At 49.2% G+C, this 21,864-nt stretch overlaps 1 protein-coding gene across 3 annotated transcripts in view; it reads right to left on the minus strand.

Annotated features, from left to right (window-relative positions):
• Positions 1-21,864, minus strand: part of ZNRF3 (zinc and ring finger 3) — a 156,396-nt gene that overhangs the window by 6,978 nt on the left and 127,554 nt on the right. Inside the window, exons 1-7 of one of the 3 annotated variants that reach the window (XM_019426554.2) lie at positions 13,405-14,279; positions 13,177-13,239; positions 5,864-5,938; positions 5,314-5,445; positions 3,581-3,691; positions 2,427-2,594; positions 441-543 (exon numbers count right to left, since the gene is read on the minus strand). In XM_019426554.2, the coding sequence (XP_019282099.2) occupies positions 441-543; positions 2,427-2,594; positions 3,581-3,691; positions 5,314-5,445; positions 5,864-5,938; positions 13,177-13,212 (625 nt within the window). In that variant the 5' untranslated portion in view covers positions 13,213-13,239; positions 13,405-14,279. Of the gene's footprint in view, positions 1-440; positions 544-2,426; positions 2,595-3,580; positions 3,692-5,313; positions 5,446-5,863; positions 5,939-9,317; positions 9,686-13,176; positions 13,240-13,404; positions 14,280-21,864 lie in introns of those variants that run through there. The other 2 variants (XM_019426553.2, XM_019426552.2) reach the window with 2 other exon arrangements.

Below are 21,864 nucleotides of genomic sequence, written 5' to 3' on the forward strand. Positions count from 1 at the left end.
AACAGCTCCCTGGAGTCCACCCGGCATTCCGTGCCCCTCATCCGATACCACAGTGATGCAGGAGCAACACTGTGACCCTGCCATCTCACATTCATCTCCTGTGGCCCGGGAACAACCCCCCAGTTCTGGCCATGGGAGCATCATCACTGTCATTTCTGGGAAAGACATTGTGGGCCTAAGGCCTGGAGAGGCCAGATGCCTTGCTCAAGGTCAGGAGGCTGGTTCAGGTGAAGAGACCAAAACGGGAACTCGGGGCAATTCTTCATGGCAGGCTCTCCTAAGGGTTTGGAGGGCTGGTGAACTCTGAAACCCAAGGTCCCCACACTTCCAGGTCCAGAAGGCAGTGCTCGCTCACCAGTCTGCAGCATGTGTCACACTCTTGCTAGGCACTTGGTAGGGACAGTGACTCTTCAGCAACAGTGGAGGCAGGTGACAATTACCTATGATGTTATGCCGACAGTGGGGGCAGGTGTGGTGCTGCAGCAGCCACGGGTCCACGCACTTCCGGTGAAAGCGGTGAGTACAGGGGATAACCCGCAGCTCCTGGGGAGGGAGAGAGGACACACGGCCTGAAGGCAGGGCACAGGCGGAGGGCTAAATGCTTCTTCCTGAGAAGTCCAGCATGGGCCAGGGAGCCCTGTTCACTGTGCCAGTGCCAGAGGCTTCTTCCTCACCCATCCCCCCATCTCTAGCTACAGGTAGACTCATTTCCCTGGAGTCAGCACCCATGTCTGTGTTCTAGGGAGAAGCCCCAACCACGGTCCTCACTGTTAAGGAAGGAAGCGCACAGAAGCAGGCAACTTTCTCGTTGCCCGAGGAAGGCACTCATGTTCATGCTGCCCAAAAGGGGAGACCAAAGCCAAGAGCTTCTGCAGCCTGGGGTCTGGAGAGTGGGCTAGGTTACCCACTTCCCCCCCACCCCCCACCAAGACCTTTGCATCTCTGGGATGGTGGCTCCCTCCGGGTGTTCCAACTGGGTATGAGTAGAAAAGAAGATGCCCAGGACTTGTAATTGACAGGAGGAGCCACCAAGGGCAATGCTCTCCTGTCCTCTCCTTTGCTGGACCCTGGATACTCACCCGAGGGTACATGGTTTCTAACAAAGCAGCCTATGTGGAGAGGAGGTGATGAGGTTTTCTGAGGCAGAACCACCTCTGGAATTCCTGAGCCAAAGCACCCTCCAAATTTGCTAATGTGACTTTGTTTTTCCATTCCCTGACTGGCTCAACACAATAATATTCAAGCTAATACCTAATGTTGTACCTGACCTTGGCAAGAGTTCTACCTGCATTTTCTCACGTAACCTTTGTGATCACCTTGACGGCATGTCCGTCTCAGGCTCATGTCTCGAGCACAGTACAGAGAATGAAGTCACTTGTTTGAGATCACAAAGCTAGAACCTGCCCTGGGTCAGGATTAGAACGCAGGCAGTCTGCACCTAAAGACCATTCAAGGCCCTCTTAATCTCAAGGCCTCTGTGAAAACTGCTTTTTTTCATCCAATAGCCTATCTGGGAGCAGAACGCTTTCATTAAAGGGGCATCAAATGTCTGCAACCGATTCTGAAGTGGTTTGCTTCCCCATCCCCCAAATGTGTGTGTTTGTGTGTCTCTGTCTGGAGAGAGATTAGGCGAACACGGCACAGTGTTAACAAAGGGTTATTCGAGGTGAATGATGCACCATTCACTGAAGGACTCCTGCAGCTTTCCTGAAAGTCTGACATTTTCAGGATAAAAAGCTAGAAGAAAAAAGGTAGCCATCACATCTCTTGTCTCCTGAGTAAAAACACCCAGTGTTCCACGGGGCTTTGCAGGAGAGGTTTGCTTTAAGTCATGCCTCAGTTTCCAGAAGAGCAATTCTAAAATTAAGTCAGTACATGTAGGGGGCGCCTGGGGGGCTCAGGCGGTTAACTGTCTGACTCTTGATTTCAGCTCAGGTCACGATCTCGCAGTTTGAGATGGAGCCTCGTGTGGGGCTCCATGCTGGCAGTGCAGAGCCCGCTTGGGATTCTCTCTCTCCCTCTCTCTCTCTGCCTCTTCTCTGCTCTTGTGCGCTCACTCTCTCTCAAAAAAATAATAATAATAATAGGAAAAAAATTAAAAAATAAAATTATGTCAATACGTGTAAATGTTCTTAACACCAGACATCGTCTGGCCTCGCATATATTTCCGATCAACTTCTGAAATCATGTGGGTGGAAGCTGGGCCCTCTAGCAAGAGAGTGTCTGCGTTGTGACCACCCTCCTCCAGGGGTGAAGAGCGGTTAGACTGTCTCGGGCCACCTCCTCGAGACCTAGGCGTTTAAACCCTTCTGCCCCTACAAGGCTGTGGGAAAAGGACACGGGGCTCTGTCCTTCCAGGTCCCGTGCACCTCTACTGACCTGTCCACCCCATCCCCACCCAGGACGGGCCCTGCCTCTGCCATTACCTCTCCGTCAATGTACTTCTCCAGGCAGATGGCGCAGTCGGACGTGGAGCTGCTGCTGAGCGTGTCCAGGGCCCCGCAGCTGCCCTCCCGGCGCCCCTTGCTCTTGGAGTTGAACTTTCTGGTTTCCATCTTCTCCAGAGCCTGTACGGCCAGCCTGTTCATGGAATTCTGTGCAGCAGAATGTGGTCTGTGTTAGGGTTCGGGACGGATTTACGGTGGTAGTCGCCCCGAGGGCCATGGCATCTAACACATGGGGACGGGTATAACGCTAGTCCTTTATTAGACCAGATCAGCACAGGCTTTTGAGAAAGCACTAAAAATTCAGACTGCTGCGGCACAGATTTTCCAGACCCCTGAGGGTCAACGACTTGAACGCAGGCTTCACCCAAGTGGCAGTATCAGCAGAGGTATATGCTTCAATTGGTTGGCCAACTCTGCAAGACCCTGAGTTATTGACCTGCTCTATACCCAGGGTTCCTCCTCTTTACACTGAAGAAAGTTCTGAGGGCAAATGAGACAATGCACGTGGGTGGTCGCCAAACCCACCCACTTCTAGCCACCCAACTTTGTGAGAAGTCGGTGATCCTCTTGACAGATTGCCTGCCAATGTCCACCGTCTCTCTCCTGAGATGTCACGGTACATGTGGGACAGTCTAGATTCTCGTTTACCCTCTCCATCAAATTTTGCCCCTGAATCCTGCCTTCCTATGAGCACAGTGATGTGCTAGCTGGGGCACAAAGATGGCTACTTTGTTTATCGAGAATCGTCTAGAGAGAGCTTGGAAGATGCAGATCCAGATTCAGCAGGTCTGGGGTGTGGCCTGAGAGTCTGCATTTCTACCAAGTTCCCCGGTGATGCGGACACTGCTGGTCCCCAGATCACAGCTGAGGAGCAGGCTCCAGGGCTCCGTATTAACCTTTAGACGTTTCTTGAGACAACTCCCAGCTGGAAGTGTTCCCAAGGCTCGGCCTTTATAGTTCTGGCCCTTTGGGAACAGAGAAGACATAGGGTGATAAGCTTTGCTCTTGCTTTTCTCTATCTTTATGGCTCGTAGGCCCCTGGGAACCAGCTGCACAGCTCAGACCCCCACCCTCGTTTTCACGAGTGACAGGGCGGCGGGGATCTGTGCTCGCCGGCTGCTCGGACGTATTACCTGACTGCGCCGCTGCTTCAGCTTGATTTTGACAAGGAGGATGAGGCAGACCAAGGAGACCACGACGAAGAACGCCAAGAAAATCCCCATGTCGAAGTACTCGGTGGGTTGCTGGAACAGAACACAAGACACGATGAGTCACGCGGGTCTCTTCGGCCTGGGGATCGGCACACGGCCCGTGTCAGCGCTGGTCGGAATAAGGATGGGGCTGACTCGGGTGCATTTCCCCTCGTTCGCAGGAGACACCCAGGGTGTGTGCGGGCTAAGCTGCACACACGGGGTGATCGCCAGGCCCAGGCGGTCCCCCACGGTGTGGCTAGGGGGAGGCCTGCAGCAGTCTCGGCCAGGCCTCCTCACAGCCGAGAGAACTCCCATCGTAAAGCTTCGCTCCCTGTGGAGTAGCGCGAAGTTCGCTGTAACCGGCAGGAGAGGCCCAGCCAAATAAACACGAATATCATATTTATGGGACAAAGGAGTGAGTGTCATGTTTTGAGGGAACAGTGATTACTAACCATATAATTAATGGTTTACAACAACTCAGAAAATTGTATGCTGCTTCCGCAAATATCAGCTTCCACTACAATGAGTCACATTTACCCAAGTGCTCTTTTCTCCTTTAAAAAGAAGCCGGCAAAGGCAGTTCTTTTGCAAATTCCCTCGACTCTTGAGTTCTTATCTTTTCCTCAGGGCACAGTGCCTCTTCAAGCCTTGAAGCCACCTCACCCAGGACACGCATTTAGCTAAGAGGAATAGGGTTTTACTAACTGAATGCCAGGGGTATCTAGATAGTTTGTGCATGTACAAGAACCCTCCTATATGTGAATATTCCAATATTTGTGATAAGGAAACAAACCCTATATGAGGCACCTGTCCCAGGTTGCTAGAATCTTCAGTGTGAGGTTTGGGCAAAAGATACCAGTGAAGGGTTACTGGCCAGCAGTGGCCCTTTGACACTCAAGTGAAGCCTAAACGCTATTCGTCGACCACCTACAAGTTGTGAACTTCAATCCCACTTGAAAGCTAGGTGTTCCAGACTCCAATATAAGTTAGGGGTTTTTGGGGCACCTGGGTGGCTCAGTCAGTTGAGCGCTTGACTCTTTTGACATCGGCTCAGGTCATGATCTCAAGTCGTGAGACTGAGCCCTGCGTCGGGTTCCACACTGAGCATGGAGCCTGTTTGGGATTCTCCCTCTCCCTCTCCCTCTCCCTCTCTCCCTGCCCTTCCCCCATGCACGCATGCATTCTCTTTTTCTCTCTCACCAAATAAATAAATAAATAAACAAACTAAAAAAAAAAAAGTAAGTTAGGGGTTTTTTCAACAATGCAATTTATCCTCTGGGAAGAAGGAAGTTTGGCCTTTTTCTGTAGTCTGGGTCAAATGGAAGGAAGGGGGACAAGGGAAGCTGGGTGCTGGGATTCCTTCCTTCAATCCTCCTCAGCCTTTCAGAGGGGGGCTGGAGGGAAGAGAAGGAAGGAAAGGAGGCTACCAAGAGGGAGTGCCGGGTGGAAGAGACCAGAAACATCTTAGCACAAATCATCTACTTCCGGAAGGTCTTTTCACATCCTTTGTAAAGGAACGCGAGGGCTGACATTTCTCCTTGGCCTCCGGACTTATACCTAATCGAAACTGCAGGACCTAGGCTGTGTCAGCATGTTAGACAAGAAAGAAGATTGGAACAAGAGCCCAAAGGGAATAAAGGCACAGGGAGCAGTAGAGAGGGTGCCGGGCTCACTCGAGGCGGGCGGTGCTGAATCCTTGCTCGAGCTACTTTCTGCTTGTTGACGATGTTCATCAGCTTGATGGCATCTGCACCCTTCACGTACACCACCGGCCTCTTGAGTGGGTCTTCTGAGCCCTGGTTTAGCTGTGGACGGAAAGACAATGCTGGTTAAAGGGCGTGCTTACTTTAAGAAGGAGAGAGAGTGAGGCTGAAGGGAAAGAACAGCAGACACCATTTGAAAATCCCCAAAGTCCTCAAGCGGGACAGCCTTGGAGCTTCTGGAAGGGCGAGGCTGAGAACAATGCTCGTTTCAGAATGGCGTGGGCAGGCTGAAGGCCCAGAAGGGTCTGTGAAAATGCCCCCCACAGCCACCAACCTCCTGGCTCTTCACTCCTTTCAATACCCTTGCCTTGGAGTCTGAATGATGTCTAGACATGGGTCTCTAGTGTCAGCGGGCAAGCGCAAAGCCCTGAGATGAGGGTGACGGCCCCGTGACACGCCGAGCTAACTGAAGCCCTCTCTGGGGCGGGGGCTGCAATGCTGCGTGGCCCGAGGAGTTTACCTGGTCAATAGCTTCTGGGTTTTCTGATACATCAAAGATGACGGCAGTGGCTCCCCGCTGCACTGCCCGCTTGGCCTGGCAGGGGAAAAAAGAACAGGTTGGCACTCTTGCTCCTCTGACCTTTCCAGAGCTGGCCTGGGAAATCAGACCTGTGTTCGAACGTGGAATCTGACAGTTACCAACTTCTGTGACTCTGGGCAAGTTGCTAATAGCTTCCCGAAACCTCAACTTTCCCATCTGTAAAAGAAACAAGGGGGGACGAGGGGACAATGCCACCTATGTTGTACGGCTGCATTAGGAGAACCAGAGTTAGAATAGGTGGAAATAACTACCCGGGTACTGAGTTAACCTTTGTCTCCCTATCCAGCCAAACATTAAAAACAAATCAACAACCTGCCCCGTCAGCATGAAGGTATTGGTTTCAGGATCTTCTGCTATGAACACAGAGCCACTGGCAACCAAAGTAAATGCCTCTGGTCCTTGTCTTGTGGTCCCGCATCGTTCCCGCGTCACCCAGGGCTGCCGTGAGACTGGCACACGGAATATTTCCAAGGGGATCTCAAAATGGTCAGCTTAATAACTGACATAAGCTGAAGACCTCTGGAGATGTTGTCAGAGGGAAAAGCTCCGAGAAAAAATCGTAAATGGGGATTTAGAGCAGTTGGCTGCCAAACCTGGCTGCACATCAAAAACCACTTGGGAAGTTTGTAAAGCAGATTTCCTGGCTTGAACCACAGAGACTGATTCAGCAGGGCTGGAGTAAGGCCCAGGAAACGGAGTTCTGGAAGTTTTCTGAGGGATTCAGATGATTCAACCACTTGGGGAACTAAGGATCAGAGAGAGATGAGATGCGAATGTTTTAGGAACAAATGTGAAGTGGTGGAATTCTTTTTTTTTATAATTATTATTGTTGTTATTATTATTATTTTGAGAGAGACAGAGAGAGCAGGCTGGGAAGGGTCAGAGAGAGAAGAGAGCGGGAGAGAAAACTCTCAAGCAGGTTCCAAGCTGTCAGCGCAGAGCCTGGTGTGGGGCTCAAACTCATGAACCGTGAGATCATGACCTGAGCCGAAACCAAGGGTCAGATGCTTAACTGACTGAGCCACCCAGGAGACCCTGGTGGGTGGGATTCTTTTTTGAGGGAAAGGATTCTTTTTTAGCCCAATGAACCTTCTGACTTTATGTCTGGCTAAGTGGATAACAGAGTAGAAGCTGTGGAAGAACAAGACATAAGACGTAACCCTTGCTTTTCGGTTCCTGGATCTTGTTAGAGAAGTAAGATACCTCTAATGTGGGGGGAAAACAAACAAAAATCAAAATAAAACCCCAAGCCTCCTATAAGAGGCGCAAATAATGGCTACTGTTCAGAGATCAAGAAAGTCTCTACGAGCCAGAGTGCTTGAGAAAGAATACAATTTGACTGGAAGGAATCCCTGTTGAGGGAATAATCACTACCCGGATGCAGCGTGGGAAGGCAGCACTGAACCTCCAAGAGCCGACCGAGCACGTGGCTGGACCAATGGCTTCACAAGCCCACTAGAGGGCAGTCTTATCCCACAGCTTTTAAGACAATCCCCTGGCCCGCACCGTGTACCAGAGAAGCGGGACTGTGAAATCCTCACGGATCCTGCAAAGTCCCCCGCAACTTAATAAGCCCGGGCACCCTGGCTGCTGTGCTGTGGAAGCTGTCTTTCTTCCCCTGGGGACTCTTCTTTGTTGAACTGAGACTCCACGTAGTTCAAGTCTCCTCTACCTCCTGTCCATCCCACCCCTATTGCCTCACCAGCAAGCTGTAGTCGGGAGTGGCTCTTGGGAGTTATTCCTGGCTCTGCCACCGACAAGCTGCCAATGGTGGGCAAGTCACTGAATCTCTCTCAGTCCCAGTCTCAGTTTCCCCACCTGTAAGAGGAGGAAGCCTATGTTATTATGACTAGGGTCCCTTCCGGTTCCCAATCTTGGCCACTCAACTGAGAGGCAGGGGACTGTCCAGAGCAATGAAGAAAGAGTGACAGTGGCCCTATCGTCCGCCTCCAGAGAGAGAGGACATGATGGCACAGTGAGAAAGTTTGTGGCCAGGCGGTCACGTTCCTTCAAAAGGCTCTTTAGGGGCACTGACTCTCCCTTGCCTGTGGCCAACAGTTTGTGGGCCCCAGAATGACGAAGTAGGTGTCTTCTACTCAGGTGATACCCTCATCTTCACAAAATCTTCCCTCGACGTGGAAGGACCCCAGGGAACAGCACGGAAAACAAGGTAATCAACAGGAGCTTGTTCCTTTATTTGGCTTTCATTCGCCATCAAGCACATCAACCAGCACCTGAGGGAAACGTGCATTCAGATCTGTCCTGATCAGGAGCACCCAGCACCTCCCGCTTTGATGCTGGCGCACCTGCAGAGTCTGATGGCAGCGGATGAAAGGCTGCGGGACCCGGGGTAGCGCAGAGCCCCAGCCACGTGGCTGCTCGTGCTTCTGGGCTTCCCTGCTCCACAGGAACGTGGAAACCTCAAGGATCTGGAGGTGAGGCACGTATGACCCATTTGGGACAGGCACTTTTTAAAAAGGCATTTTCAACAAAATCTAGGGGGGTTGAAAGGTCTCCTGGTTTCTATAGTAAAAACAGCAGGTCAACGATAAGGTGCTTAAACCCCATGTTAACAGATCCATTTCACTGACTCAGACACAACCAAGTTAATGCACAGGATTCAAGTACAGATATTTCGTTTGAAAAAATGATAATTCTCACAGTTGACTTACTTTAAAAATTAATGGAAGCTGCTCTTTAAATAAGGTTGCATTTCCTGTCCATGCCAGGACTAGACAGGAGGGGAGTCAACCCAGGATCCTATTGAGAACTGGCCTGTTAGGAGGCAGCTCGGGATTTAAAATAGGCCATGAATAATCCAGATTTAGAAAATGACACATTTATCATACTATTCCCAAAGCAAATTAAAAAACACAACACTACTTGGTGACACTTTCCCCCTCGCCCCACATTTTCAGTTTAAAAATAGACAAGGCATCTTCCTGAACCAGTCTTCACATCTTAGATCATTTCAACGTTTCACCAAATCAAGCTTGGGCCAGAATACTGCTTCAAAACAAATCTAACGCATAGATTGGGAGATTACATAATTAGGAGATTAGCGGTCTTGTGATCACTAGAAACCCTATCTCTATAAAGTCACAAAACTCTTGAGATAAGGCTGTTTCAAAGAAAGGGTGGAAAAACGAAGCCTGGTGGATGTTGCTAGTAAATTGGGCTACAGTTGGGGAGGGCAGTTACCCTTGAACTGTGCACAGACTGGCGTGGATGGAAGAGCATGAGAAGGGTGTGAACAGCAGAAAACAGGTGGGAAGGCCTCCCCAGAGCAACCAAAGTTCCTCCCTGCCTTTATGGCCCTTTGCTTGCCCTCCCTCTGCCCCTCCCACACAGTTACTTTAACATCCTTCATCACCTCTGCTGCCTCAATCGGGCAAGACCTGACCAATGTGGACAGGTCAACACCAGTGAGCAGGTGACTGGAAGCCCAGCGGTAGAATGTGGAACATAAGGTTGTCATGGTCCTTTGTTTACCTTTCCAGGGCTTGCAAGACCCAAGGCTCGACAATGTCCATAGCCACTGAGACAAGTATCAGACGTGCAAACATCTGCACACTTACATTTTGCCAAGTACAAAGTTTCAAGCCCCGGAAGACAAGGTCCTACTGTGGTTAACACTTACAGCAATGCAAGACTCCTATGGTTATTCAATAAACGTTTATTCTGAATGAAAGCAAGCCTGCCTGGGACCATACTCTTCGGCTGCTGCCCCCTGAACGTGGATATGGTTTTCCCCTAAGGAAAGTGCTTCTATCAACATGTTTGAGTTTTGAATTTCCGGATGGGAATGAGGCATTCTGATGAGAACGGTCCCGGTCCCGCTACCACCTTGTGGGTAGGAGAACTCAAAGCCTCCAGTCTACTTTAGTTTCAATTAAATTCAGGAATTCCAATCAGGAATGGATCTGGCACTCTCCCCAGTGTGTGCAGTTACACCCAGGCTTGGTTACTCCCAGCAGCCCCTGGGCAGACTCCATTTTTCACAGTTGTTTATCTGTTTGTCTAGCACTCAATGTGTTGGTCCCAGTGTCTAATACTTATTAGAGGAAATCTTTGACAGAGTATCATCTTAATCGGAGATAACCCAAAAGATGATGAAAAATCTCCTTTGTCCCAAACTCCTGACCACAGGATAACCAAGGAAGTTGGATCATTAGTGCTGATATGAAGACCTCTGTCTTCAACCTCTTCTAGGAAGCTCTGCAGACTTTTTTTGTCCCTACTGAATACAATTCTTTTTTTTTTTTTTTCATTTTGTCTTTTCTTTTACACCTATCATAACCTCCAAACAAGTCATTAAAAATTCTTTGTAGACATCTTTTAAAGCTGTGAAATAGACCTTCACATACTCTACTTACTCACTTATGTATTTTTGATATTTGGGCTCTTTTGATTTTTTATTATGATAACTAATGCTATACTGAATAAATTGTGGCTTAATTTCCAATTTCTTTAGGAAGGGAGGCCCAGGGCCAAAGAGTATGGAGATTATTTTAAGAGTTGCAATACAATCTATACAGGCTTTTAATGCCCCTCCTTATAAACCCACTCAGTTCTTAAGGATGGCACAGATAATACAAGACAAATTCATCAACACATTTAACTTCTGGGTAAAGTGACCTGTGGTGAGCTGGCTAGGGGAAGGAAGTCAGTTTGAGAGTAATCTGCCTGATACTGCATATGCAGAAAGATACTCCAGTGTAAACTATCATGTGCTGATTATATCTACTGATTCTTCAAGGTCAAGTTCATGTGCCACCCCTCCCATAAGATAGACAAATGCTTCTCTGTAGCCTAAAGCAGCTCTTATCCCTCTCTGGGCCCTAATATCTCTAAGGATTTTTTTTTTTCTGCTGCTTACTACTTATATGATGGATTTTTCCCCTCAAATAGGACTATCTTTAGGAGTTTTGCTATTTATAAAAGTAAAATGTGCTTAATGTGAATATTGAAATTGAAAGCAAAAAATAACTCACCCTTATAGCCCAGCTTTATAACATTAACAGTGTGGCATATCTTTCCATGTTTTCTTTTAAAAAAAACCCATATATTAGCAGCAGTAAAATGCACATATATACTCACATATCAAAATACACTTAAAAAACACTTAAATAAACTGTATGTATATAATGTTCTGTACTCGCCCCCCCTTAACTCAACAATTTGTTCAACAATATTATATGCATCGATATAAAAAAAAATGTTCATCCTCCTTACCAGGTACATATATTTTTCCATTATATGGTCGTAGCAGAGCTTAAGATGGTCTCCTGTTACAGGATTTCTATATTTTCTCTATTATAAACAGTGCCATATATACATTCTCATACTCATGGTTCTGCTGGTATCTGGCTTTAAATAAATAGCTAGGGGCGCCTCAGTGGCTCAGTCGGTTAAGCATCCAACTTCAGCTCAGGTCATGATCTCACAGTTCGTGAGTTTGAGCCCCACGTTGGGGCTCTGTGCTGACAGTGCAGAGCCTGGACCCTTAGAGCCCACTTCAAGTTCTGTGTCTCCCTCTCTCTCTGCCCTTCTTCTGCCCTGCTCACACACTCTCTCTAAAATAAATAAACATTAAATGAATAAATAAATAAATAAATAGCTACAAGTGGTCCTGCCTCGCCAAAGCGCACAGATCTTACATGTAAATGCCTGGCCTGGGTGCTGGGCTAACCCGCCCTCAGGGTCTAAAGGAGCCAGGAGGTAGACCTTCCTTGACCAGTCTGTGTGCCCCGGAAAAAGCCTAACAAAGCAGATTGCCCTGGGCATGGTCCACACTCAACAAATTAACATGGTAGGCAGGAACAGAGTTTAATTCTATTTGCAGTGCTATTTTTTCATTTATTTTTTAACAGTAGCAATTAACCAGTTACTCTGCGTGCTCAGCCCTGGAGATACATACAGTAGTAAGCGGCGTGTGGCAGACCCCGGTCCTTAAGGAGTGTGCATTCTGCAAGCAATGCAGGTACAGACAGAGGCCAGCCGAGTAATAAAGGAATAGTCTGAGTGTTTCATTCCAAGGACAAATGAGTAAGAAATTATGGACATGGGATCAGTTATCCCATGTCTCTATTGTAGCTTTTCCCAAAGTACATATCACAGGATGAGATTTTCTTGGTCAGGGTCCTTTGAGAAATGCTGCGCTTTCTAGAGTGACCCCTGATATCCACAGAGCACGTTAGTATGATAGAGGCCCAGGAATTCCCCAGTTTTTTGGATACAGAATCCTTTTGCAGCAACTTCTGTCAACATTCCCTCCCTTCTATGCGAGACGTTTTGGAACCCACTGCTCAGGGTGCCTGGGTGGCTCAGTCGGCTAAGTATCTGACTTCAGCTCAGGTCATGATCCCACGGCTTGCGAGTTCAAGCCCCATGTTGGGCTCTGTGCTGACAGCTCAAATCCTGGATCCTGCTTTGCAACCTGTATCTTCCTCTTTCTCTGCCCCTCTCCAGCTTGTGCTCACTCTCTCTCTCAAAAATAAATAAACATAAAAAAAATGGAACCCACTGCTCCATGGTGCATGGTATGCCAACGAGAGTGGAATATCACCCCTTATTATTCATTCCCTTGCTCTAAGGTACAGGTAGGAGGCTGGGGGATATGGCAGGGATCTACATTTTGAGCTGGAAAACAATTAGTTTATACACCGCAATTTAAATGAGATGGCTATTAGTATGAAAACATTCAGTTCCATAGTTCAACTTGGCAACTACTTAAGAGGTCCAACTCTGTGCCAGACACCTCAAGAAAGATACAAGCCAAGACCTTCTAGAAGTGTCTGTCATTATGCACTGGCTGTTGCCCTGGGAGAAGAGCTCTTGCTTGGCAAGGAGCAGGGTGAAGGTGTGGAGATCTCTTTTTACCCAAGAGAATGTTCACTTGTGGGTCTCCTCTGATACACTTATAGAGAGCAGTGTGACCTAAAGTGGCAGAAACCATTATTGCAGAGAATCCAAAATGGCACCAGGGCTTGGTTCCTATGATTTGGCATCAGCATTCTCCTTCAGTTTGGGTCCCCAAGTTCCATCTATGGCTATTCGCAAAGTGGAGCACACGGTCCTGGGCATCCGTGGGTCATTTCTTGCTCAGGCTGATATGGGTGCATGGCGTCTTGCCACAGGCCTACCCTTCATGCAATCCTTACCCTCCTACAACCTAGGCTCACAGGGGCCAAGTTAAACCTTTGCCCTCACCCCTACACTCAACTGCTTACCAAGTTTTGCTGATTCCATCTTCCAAATCCATCCATTGCTTTTCCATCCCCACTGATGCCACCCTGTCCAGGACACCAGACTTCTCATGTGAGTCACAACAACATTCTCCCTTGGGGGTCCTCTAGCCCATTCCACCTGGCCCTCCCCCCGCGCCCCCCCCCCCCCCCCCCCCGCCAGTGTAGTCTCTACCCAGCAGTAAAGGGACTCTTCTAAATCACAGCTCTGACCTGGACCACTCTCCTCGGATAACTGTGTTACTCTTAGGGAAAGCCAGGACCGCTCCGCTGCTTATGGTAAACTCCACACTCCAACCCCGAGTCTAACTAGGCCGAGTTCTCACTAGTTCTCTGATGGCCTGTGTTCTCCATGCTGAGGAACGCTCTACCTCCCCAACACCAGCTAGCCTTTACCTCTTCTAATTCTTGGTCGACTTAGGTGTTATTCCCTTTACACTGTTACTGCCTGTGGCCTGACTGTGCCCCACTGTTGCAGCTCTTATGACATCACACTGCAATTGTTTACTCAAAGTGCCTCCTCACTAGAGGGCGGCCAATGTGTCAGACTTCTTTCCTGCTGAATTCCCAGAATCCAGCAAAGGGCCTGGCACAGGGTAAATGGCCAAAAAAATGTTTGTTGATTAACCCAGAAAGATCAGCTTTTGCCCTCAGGGTTAGCATCAAACACCTAGGTCGCTGCTACTTCAAGCATAGACCGTAGCTCGCTGCTGGTCACCTCATCTCCGGTTTCCTTTGACTCAGATTGAGAAAGGTCTGCTCTCTACCACATCTCCTTGGAACTCAAGATTCTGCACATTTGAGACTTTCAGGATTTGGTTTATTAACTGCGTGCACATCCCCTGCGGCGGCATTTGCCGATGGGCCTCTTACTGCTGGTTAGTGCTAATGCAGCCATAGTTGTCTCTGGGCAACCGCGACCTCAGCCACTACAAGTGACTCTGCCTCAATGTGGATCTTTATCAGGCCCCAGGCCCCTGTGTGAGCACATCTCTGATGTCAAACCTCTTAGAAAACAAGCCCGTGCACCTGCAATGTTTGTTCCTTCCACTCTCTGGAGGAAGGCAAGGTCCTTTAAAACTCTGACCAAGGGAGGGGCGCCTGGGTGGCGCAGTCGGTTAAGCATCCGACTTCAGCCAGGTCACGATCTCGCGGTCCGTGAGTTCGAGCCCCGCATCAGGCTCTGGGCTGATGGCTCGGAGCCTGGAGCCTGTTTCCGATTCTGTGTCTCCCTCTCTCTCTGCCCCTCACCCGTTCATGCTTTGTCTCTCTCTGTCCCAAAAAATAAATTAAAAACGTTGAAAAAAAAAAATTAAAAAAAAAAAAAAAAAAAAAAACTCTGACCAAGGGAAAACGCTCACCAAATGACTACCCTTGGGCAAACCCACAGGAAGAGATGGCAGGAGATGCAGATTTTTACAGCACCCTCCCATCATCACTCAGGGGACGCTGGCTTTTCTTCAGCCTCAAAGACTGGTGGAACCTATGGAACATCCTGAAACAGGTGGAGACAGATGGCCTGTACCAATAGGGGCCTGTCTTGGGGAAGTGAGCAGACACCAGTCTGCCTTCCCCACCTGGTGCGAAGACCGGAAGCTTGGCTTTCTGGGGGAACCAGTGGCAGACTCCAAACTCCCCCACTCAGTGACAGCCTCTTTTGGGGGCAGTGAGACCAAAGCACAGGCTTGAGAGGCACATCCGCCTAAGGCTTGAGCCTGGGGCAGATCATTGCCAGGAATGCAGGGTGCCAGGAACAAGTCCTGGGTATGGGGCCACTGCCGCAGGGCCTGCTCTGTGGTCGGAGAGGAACAGGGGCTGTGAACACCGATGGAGACCAACCAGGCCTGACACCCACCGGTCTCTCCCTGCTGGTCCTACCGTAGTCCAAAGAGCCAGCGCTCCTTGGGTCCTTTTATGCCCCACCCTCCGGAGGCCACTGAGTGGTTTTTAAACCCTCCCTCCTCACTTTTTCCTTTCCTCCTCCCCCGTGTTCTTCGCTTGGCAGTGACCACCCAGGCACCAGGCTCTTGATCATTCTGGTCAGCTGCTGTTCCCTGAAGCATGAGTCACTGCTCTGACAGGGGATAGATACTCTTGCCAGGCAAGGGGGCTTGCAGGGCCCGTCTCACCCAGCGCCCTGTTTTCCTACAGAAACCTTTCGTTCCATAGGAAATGAGGTCACACACCAGAGCACATGGGTAACCGGTGAGAAAATGCTGGCGCCAAGAAGGGGGCGGGTGTCAGAAGCGTGGAGGGAGAGGACCCTAACACACAGGAACCACCAGATGAACCACCTGCTGCTCTGGGACAGCCCAGAGAGGAAGGGGTGCACCTAGCTTTAAAAAATAACCTGCTTTCTTTAAAGCATATGCAACATAAATGATTTTACCAAGCCAAACTTGCAGGGAGTGTGGCTTATTCACTTTCATGATTTGGAGCTCCTAATCCACTGCCTAAAGGAGATCAACACACAAAACGGCCCCAGAGGGGTAAAGAGGGGCGGGGCTGGGCCGCCCGGGCAGCCAGGCAAGCTCACTTTCCGGGAGTGGGAGAGGAGGTGGGTGGGGGTGGTGGTGAGGGTGGGTGGCGCTGCTCTGCCCGCTCCACCCGACTCCTCGCTCCAGGGCTTGGCTGCAGCCCGGCCTGACCTTCCAGGTTTCGCTGGCAGGAGATCAAAGTGCCGAAGCCACAAACACAGCTCAGAACTCGGAGGCCCCGGCGGCCTCCCCCCAGGGTCCCCCCTTCCCTTCCACCCTCCAGCTTCAACCCCTGGCCCTGCTACTCCACGCCCTCCTTCAGAGTCCCTCCCCCTCCGCTTCCCCACGCCCCCCAGTCCTTCTCCCCACTCAGTAGGGCCGGCCTTTGGGGGCGGGCTCCCATCTGCCCTTCGCCGACCCTACCGGGCTGGCCGCGCCCCTCCCCACCGGGAGAAGGTATTTCTCGCCTTAATTAAAGTCATTAAGCCTCCAAAGGCTCCTGCGGGCTGCTGGTTCTGAGCTCCAGAACGAGGAGGATGCATTTTAAGTCCTAGTTAAGATTATGCTGATCTATTTAGGAGGTATGTAGCAGCGAGAATTCAGCGGTCAAGTTAGTGGTTAAGGCTGCCTCCGTTTAAATAGTATTATTTATTCCCCAAATATGTAGCAGTCCCACTTAATTTCTCCTAATTAAAGGAATCATCAGAAAAGGCTGGAGTCCGTGGCCATGTCACGGCGCCATTGCACAGGTTGGTACCCTCTTCACAATCAGAAAATGCTGGGTTCAAACGGAAAATGCATTTCCCCAGATCTTAATCTTAAACATAGACATTTTACACCAGTTCCAAGAAACACAATGATCCTCTTTGTTTTCACACCTGACAAGGAGCACCCCAACCCAGGAAGCCTGTCCACACCCTCCTTTCCATGGCCACTGCTGGGTGAAGGGATGTTATGGAAAAATGTCTGCAGTCGGGTTGTTTGATGAGATGTCTACGCCTGGCAGAGAAACTTTTGGAAGAACTTGTTAGCTGCTATCTTGGGTTGAGTTTCCAGAAGTCCCACTTCAGGGCCAAATCTTACAAAGTCAACAACTAGAAAATTTAAACAGGACCACTCCCTTTTCTGCATATGACAGGTAACACTTGTTTAATAATCATTGGCAAGTTAATTGGGTGGCGTATTTGGGCTTAACAAGGAACAACAGTGCCTACAAAGTCTGAAGACCCCCCCAGCCTCCCTTCTGCCTTGAGAGGTGGAGGGCAGACTCTTTGAGGGCTGAGGGCTGGGCTCCTGGCTACTGCAGCCATCAAGCAGGGCAGACTTGGTTCTCAACCTTGGCCCACTGAGGAGGCAACTGGGGAAGATTTAAAAAATACCCTGCCCCTAGAGATGATGATTTCATCTCTGTGGAATGGAGCCCCGGCAGCAATATTTTTCTAAAAGTTTCCTAGTTAGTTTTAAAATTCAGGTAGGGCTGAGAGCCACTGAGCTCCAAACTGCAGGAAGCCCCTGGGATGGCTGTCAAAAATGCACATTCTGGGGCCCCTCTTCTGATTCAGTTGGACTGGTGGAGGTCCAGAAGCTATCTAAACAGCACACGGGCAATACTTAACGATGGGGCAAAGGAAAAGTGTTAGCGAATTCCTGCATTAGGTGGTACACTGTTTGAAAAAACAAGATTACTCTGATTATATGATTTTCTTATTTGTACTAAGAGGAAGAGAATCTGAATGAAAGAATGTTTGCATGCCTGAGGCAGGCTTGCTCCTAACATTGGAGGGAATTGGGACAAGATCCAACAAACCACGAAATAAAATATATGCCACCCTTCTATCTTTATGTACACCTTCATAAAGATCCGAAAGGTCAGGTTCAACTGAGATTTCTCTAACTCCCTGGAGTTCCTCATCAGAACATGTCATTGTGGAGAAAGCCAACTCCTGACCCACCTTGCATTTCAAGAGGACTTGTACACATGGGCATAAACACCCCAGCCTCGAGGCTAAGGTCTGTCTATCCTCCTTGGGAAGAGGGGTAGGATCCCAGGGGAGTCGGCTCCCAGGAGGATGGTCCTGGACAAGAGGTCTGCCAGGTGCTGGAAGCCAGCACTGGCTCATCTTGGGGGAATTTGGGATCCCGGGAATGGTTTATAGAAGGGGGCTTCCCTTGGACTCTTCACCCAGTGGCCAGAAGCTTCAGAAGCAGGGCCTTTATTGCCTGGTCTCAGGACAGTACTGGCCCAAAGCATCAGACTCCAAGAGGGAAAAGTGAGCAAAGCACCTATTATGCACCAGACAAGGCAGTAGGTGCTTTCAAATGGCATGCAACTCTGTAGTCAAGGGAGTGTTGACTCCCATTTTATAGCTAGAGGCTCAGAGGTGACCTCACAAAGCCACGAAGTAGAGAGGTGACATGTGACCTCATCCTCTCTGTAATCCCAGGCTACAGAAATACTGTGGTTATCCTAGGGCTTTCCATAATCAAGTGTGATAGAAATGTGTGCACATATATCAACATGAATGCTGAATCTCCAAGTATTCCATTAATAGCTTATGTAAGTATTGTATTTCCCAATCCTACAAGGCATCCAGATAGCTCTTACCTAACCCATTTGGACTCCCTCATCTTTAAAACTCTCTTTACAAATGTCATGCAGCTCATATAGTCAATGTAAAGAGAGGTGGCAGGGTGGAAAATTCTACTGTTGTACAGGGTTAGCTGCTTGAAAGCTCATGTTTTTTTTTCTCAGAGGGGCTATTTCTTATTGCCATTCTAGTCAACGCGAGCTCCCAAACAATACAACTTTTACTCTGTACACTTCTTAAAGATCTACCAAGGTGGTTCCAAAATGGTTCCCCATATGCCCTGTCACATTGTGTCCTTGAATCTGTGACTTGGTATCAGCAGAATTTAGGAATGATATGGCTCCATTGTCTCTCAACGTCACACCAGAATCACTTACAACAGCAAGAGAACCAAACCCCTCTCTCTAGAGAAGGGCAGAGTCCCAACCCCCTCACCCTGAGTCACACCAGTCTTATCTGGGGGCAGTCAGTTTGATGACACCCCCAACGAAGGTGGCCAGGAGGAAGAACACAGCCTGAAGGTGACCCGTGAATGGGATCAGGGAAGGGGCAAGGGCAGGGGGAGGAGCTGTCACCTCACACAGCTCGGGCTGAAATCCTGGCTCACCTTGCCAGCGCTGTGACTGCGGGCAGACTTGACAACCTTTCTGTGCTTCCTCCATCTGTTCAATGCGGATCATGCTAACAGGACGTATTCTCACGGTTGTTGAGAGAGGTCAGGAGACTAGATGAGAAGATGCCAGTCGACTGGCAAGTGCTGAGACGCATGCACTATGTGTATCTCCTGTGGGCACCTGGCCCCTCCCTTGACTGTTTGCATACAGGATTCTTCTCTCCAGGAGAGAGAGCCCAGTTCCCACACAGAGCGGCAGGCGGAGTCACAGAGACTCCACCTTTGAAAGGTTCTGGAAGTCGATGTGTCTCTGCCGCGCATCACATACACACAGGAACGTCACAGTTGGGGGCAAGAAATGATGCCATGGCACAAAGCAGGCGGAAGGCGGTCAGACGCCCAGAGGCATACTGGGATATCCTGGGGAGCTATTTAAAAATACCGGGGCCCAGCCCTCCCCAGAGACTGAGGGGCACTGGGCTGGAGGTTGACCTGGCCTCCGGAGGTTTGAAAGCTCTCTGGGTTGATCTGTAGGCATAGCTAAGATAAATAACCACAGGGACCAAGACCCTAAGGAGCTCAGAGGAGAGAGGGTGGCAGGGAGTGTGCTTAACTCCAACTCATCATTCCCTCCCAGAACTGCCAGATTCCTTTCTCAGTTATACTATTTGGTTTCTAGAAACCCACTCATGCTATTTTACCTCAGACTTAACAAGAAGAATGTACTTCAAGGCAATCAACAATTGAGCTTCCTGTGATCTGGCTTTGGGAATGAGACCTACCTCCCCCAACGCAGAAGTCTGGGTCCTTCACAGTCAAAGGTCTCAGAGGCGGTGACTATCACAAGCCCCTAGACTGGCACCTGGAATCCGGCAGGCAGCAAATGCTGTGGGGAGGGGCCGTGGGCACAAGAGCCAGTCTCTATCCCATATGGGGCAAGCTTTTGGGGTTCACAGTAGAGGTTCTCCTAGCTCCTTAGGTCCAGACCTTTGGCTTCTACTCCACAGGGGTCCCAGGACCTCAAACAGGGGTGTCTACCCCCTGGCAGGACAGAGCCACAGAATGCAAGTTCCAGAAGTGTCCTCTGAGATAACAGCATGACAAAAGTTCTGAAAGATATGAATTCCAGGGACACCATTTTCAAGTTGAAGTCCCATTTTTCTTCACAAAACACATCCTTTCTTGAACTAAAGCCCTCAAACACACTCTGGGCTGAGTTAGCCAAGTCATAGAACTTGGATGCCAACTGCCCAGCTAACATCCACGTCTCTGCCAGTAAATGATGACAGCATTTGCTATTAGGAACAATTCTAGTGACACGGACTGGAGTGTGGAGAGGAGATACCAGATGTACCAGCTGAGATCACGGGTTAGTCTGTAAAACATAACAGGAGTTAAACCCAGGAAGGCCTTGTCTTAATGTCTGAATAAAAGAACAAGTCCTATAGTCACATCTCTATAGGCCAACAAGCTGAAGGCCATGAAAACTATACTCTTATTTCTTCCAAATGCATTCTAGTCCTGGTGCTTAAGTCACCACAATGGTGGTGATGATGGAAGGGGAAGGAGAAAAGCTGACCCAGGCACCAAGGTGGCCTTTCTCAGGCCAAGAATGGACAAGAGGTGAAGGGAAAAGATGCTGTTGGGCACCCCCCAGGGGCAGCAGCTATAGTACTTCCTGCTTCCTGTTTGAAGTCCCATCCACGTCCCTCTGTTTGGGCTACAAAGCAATATGGGGAGCGCAGTCCTTGCCTGTGCAGAGCTTAGAGAAATGGAGCTACCCCGTTTCTAGCAAGGGAAACAAATGAATCCAGAGCTCAACAGTGTGGGGCCACCTTGAAGGGTGCTCAAATCAGGTCTGGAATAGATGAGCTTGGATGTGGATGTGGATGTGGATGTGGATGTGGATGTGGATGTAACGGGGCTGGTGTGGTCAGGAAGTACTTCATGGAGACCAAGCTGCCCAAATGAAGAAGGGAAGGCTGGCCAGGAGCTGGGCACACAAGGTGCTGGCTGAGGCTCGCAGACCCTACAGATACACCAAGGACCATGAAGGGAAGAGGTTCACAAAAGGCAATGCTTGGTTACATGGGGATTATACATTACAGTCCACGCACAAGGCCACAGTGTAAACACTGGCCACCATTTATTAACTAGCCTTTCTCTCGGTGGCAGTCAGCATGCCCCCAAGTTAGTTTCTGGTATACAACACAGCATTCACACACAGCCCCTATGGTTTACTAACACTTCTGGATCACTGACTAAAATTCCATTTTCTCTGGAAAGGGTTCCCTGACCCCTGCAAATAAGGTTCATTTGGGTGGCTAGGTACTTCCAGACAAAAAACCTAATGTGACTGTCTTTCCTACGGTTTATTAATTTAACACATACTTGTTGAACCCCTACCATAATGGTACCATCGTATGCTGAAAAGAGCCATCCTAAGAGATCTAGTCCTTCTTCTCAAGGAGAGCCACTAATCACACTAGGGACCCGTATGCACAGCAAGAAATACTCCTTGAATGGAAGAAAAGAGAGAGGAGGAGGAGGAGGAGGAGGAGGAGGAGGAGGAGGAGGAGGAGGAGGAGGAGGAGGAGGAAAAACGGTGCCTGCTGACAGGGTCCTCGTGTCTCCACTTTATGTCAGACCTCACTTACCACTCGGTGGACGGCACACCTCAGCAGTGCCGGCACGCTGCCTCAGAACCCTCGCACAGCAAATTCTAGAACATCTATTCCATACGAACACTCATATCCAACTATAAATATAGGGGCAATTATTGTTTCAAGAAAGCAGATTAGTTTTAAAGTATAGTTGGATAAACTTTAACAGTGCAGAAAATTGAAAAACCCAGTTAAAGACTTTAAAAGTCCTTAGGATGAAAGAGGAGAAAGGGACCATGAGCCACAGAAGGTGGAGTTGGGCTGGATCGCTTCCTTTGGTCAATAACAGGTCTATGACTGTGTCATTAAGAAAAGGACTTCTTGCAAAGGAA

This window comes from Panthera pardus, unplaced genomic scaffold (genome assembly GCF_024362965.1).
Source record: "Panthera pardus isolate Hobbes unplaced genomic scaffold, ASM2436296v1 HiC_scaffold_15, whole genome shotgun sequence".
Classification (NCBI taxonomy): domain Eukaryota; kingdom Metazoa; phylum Chordata; class Mammalia; order Carnivora; family Felidae; genus Panthera; species Panthera pardus.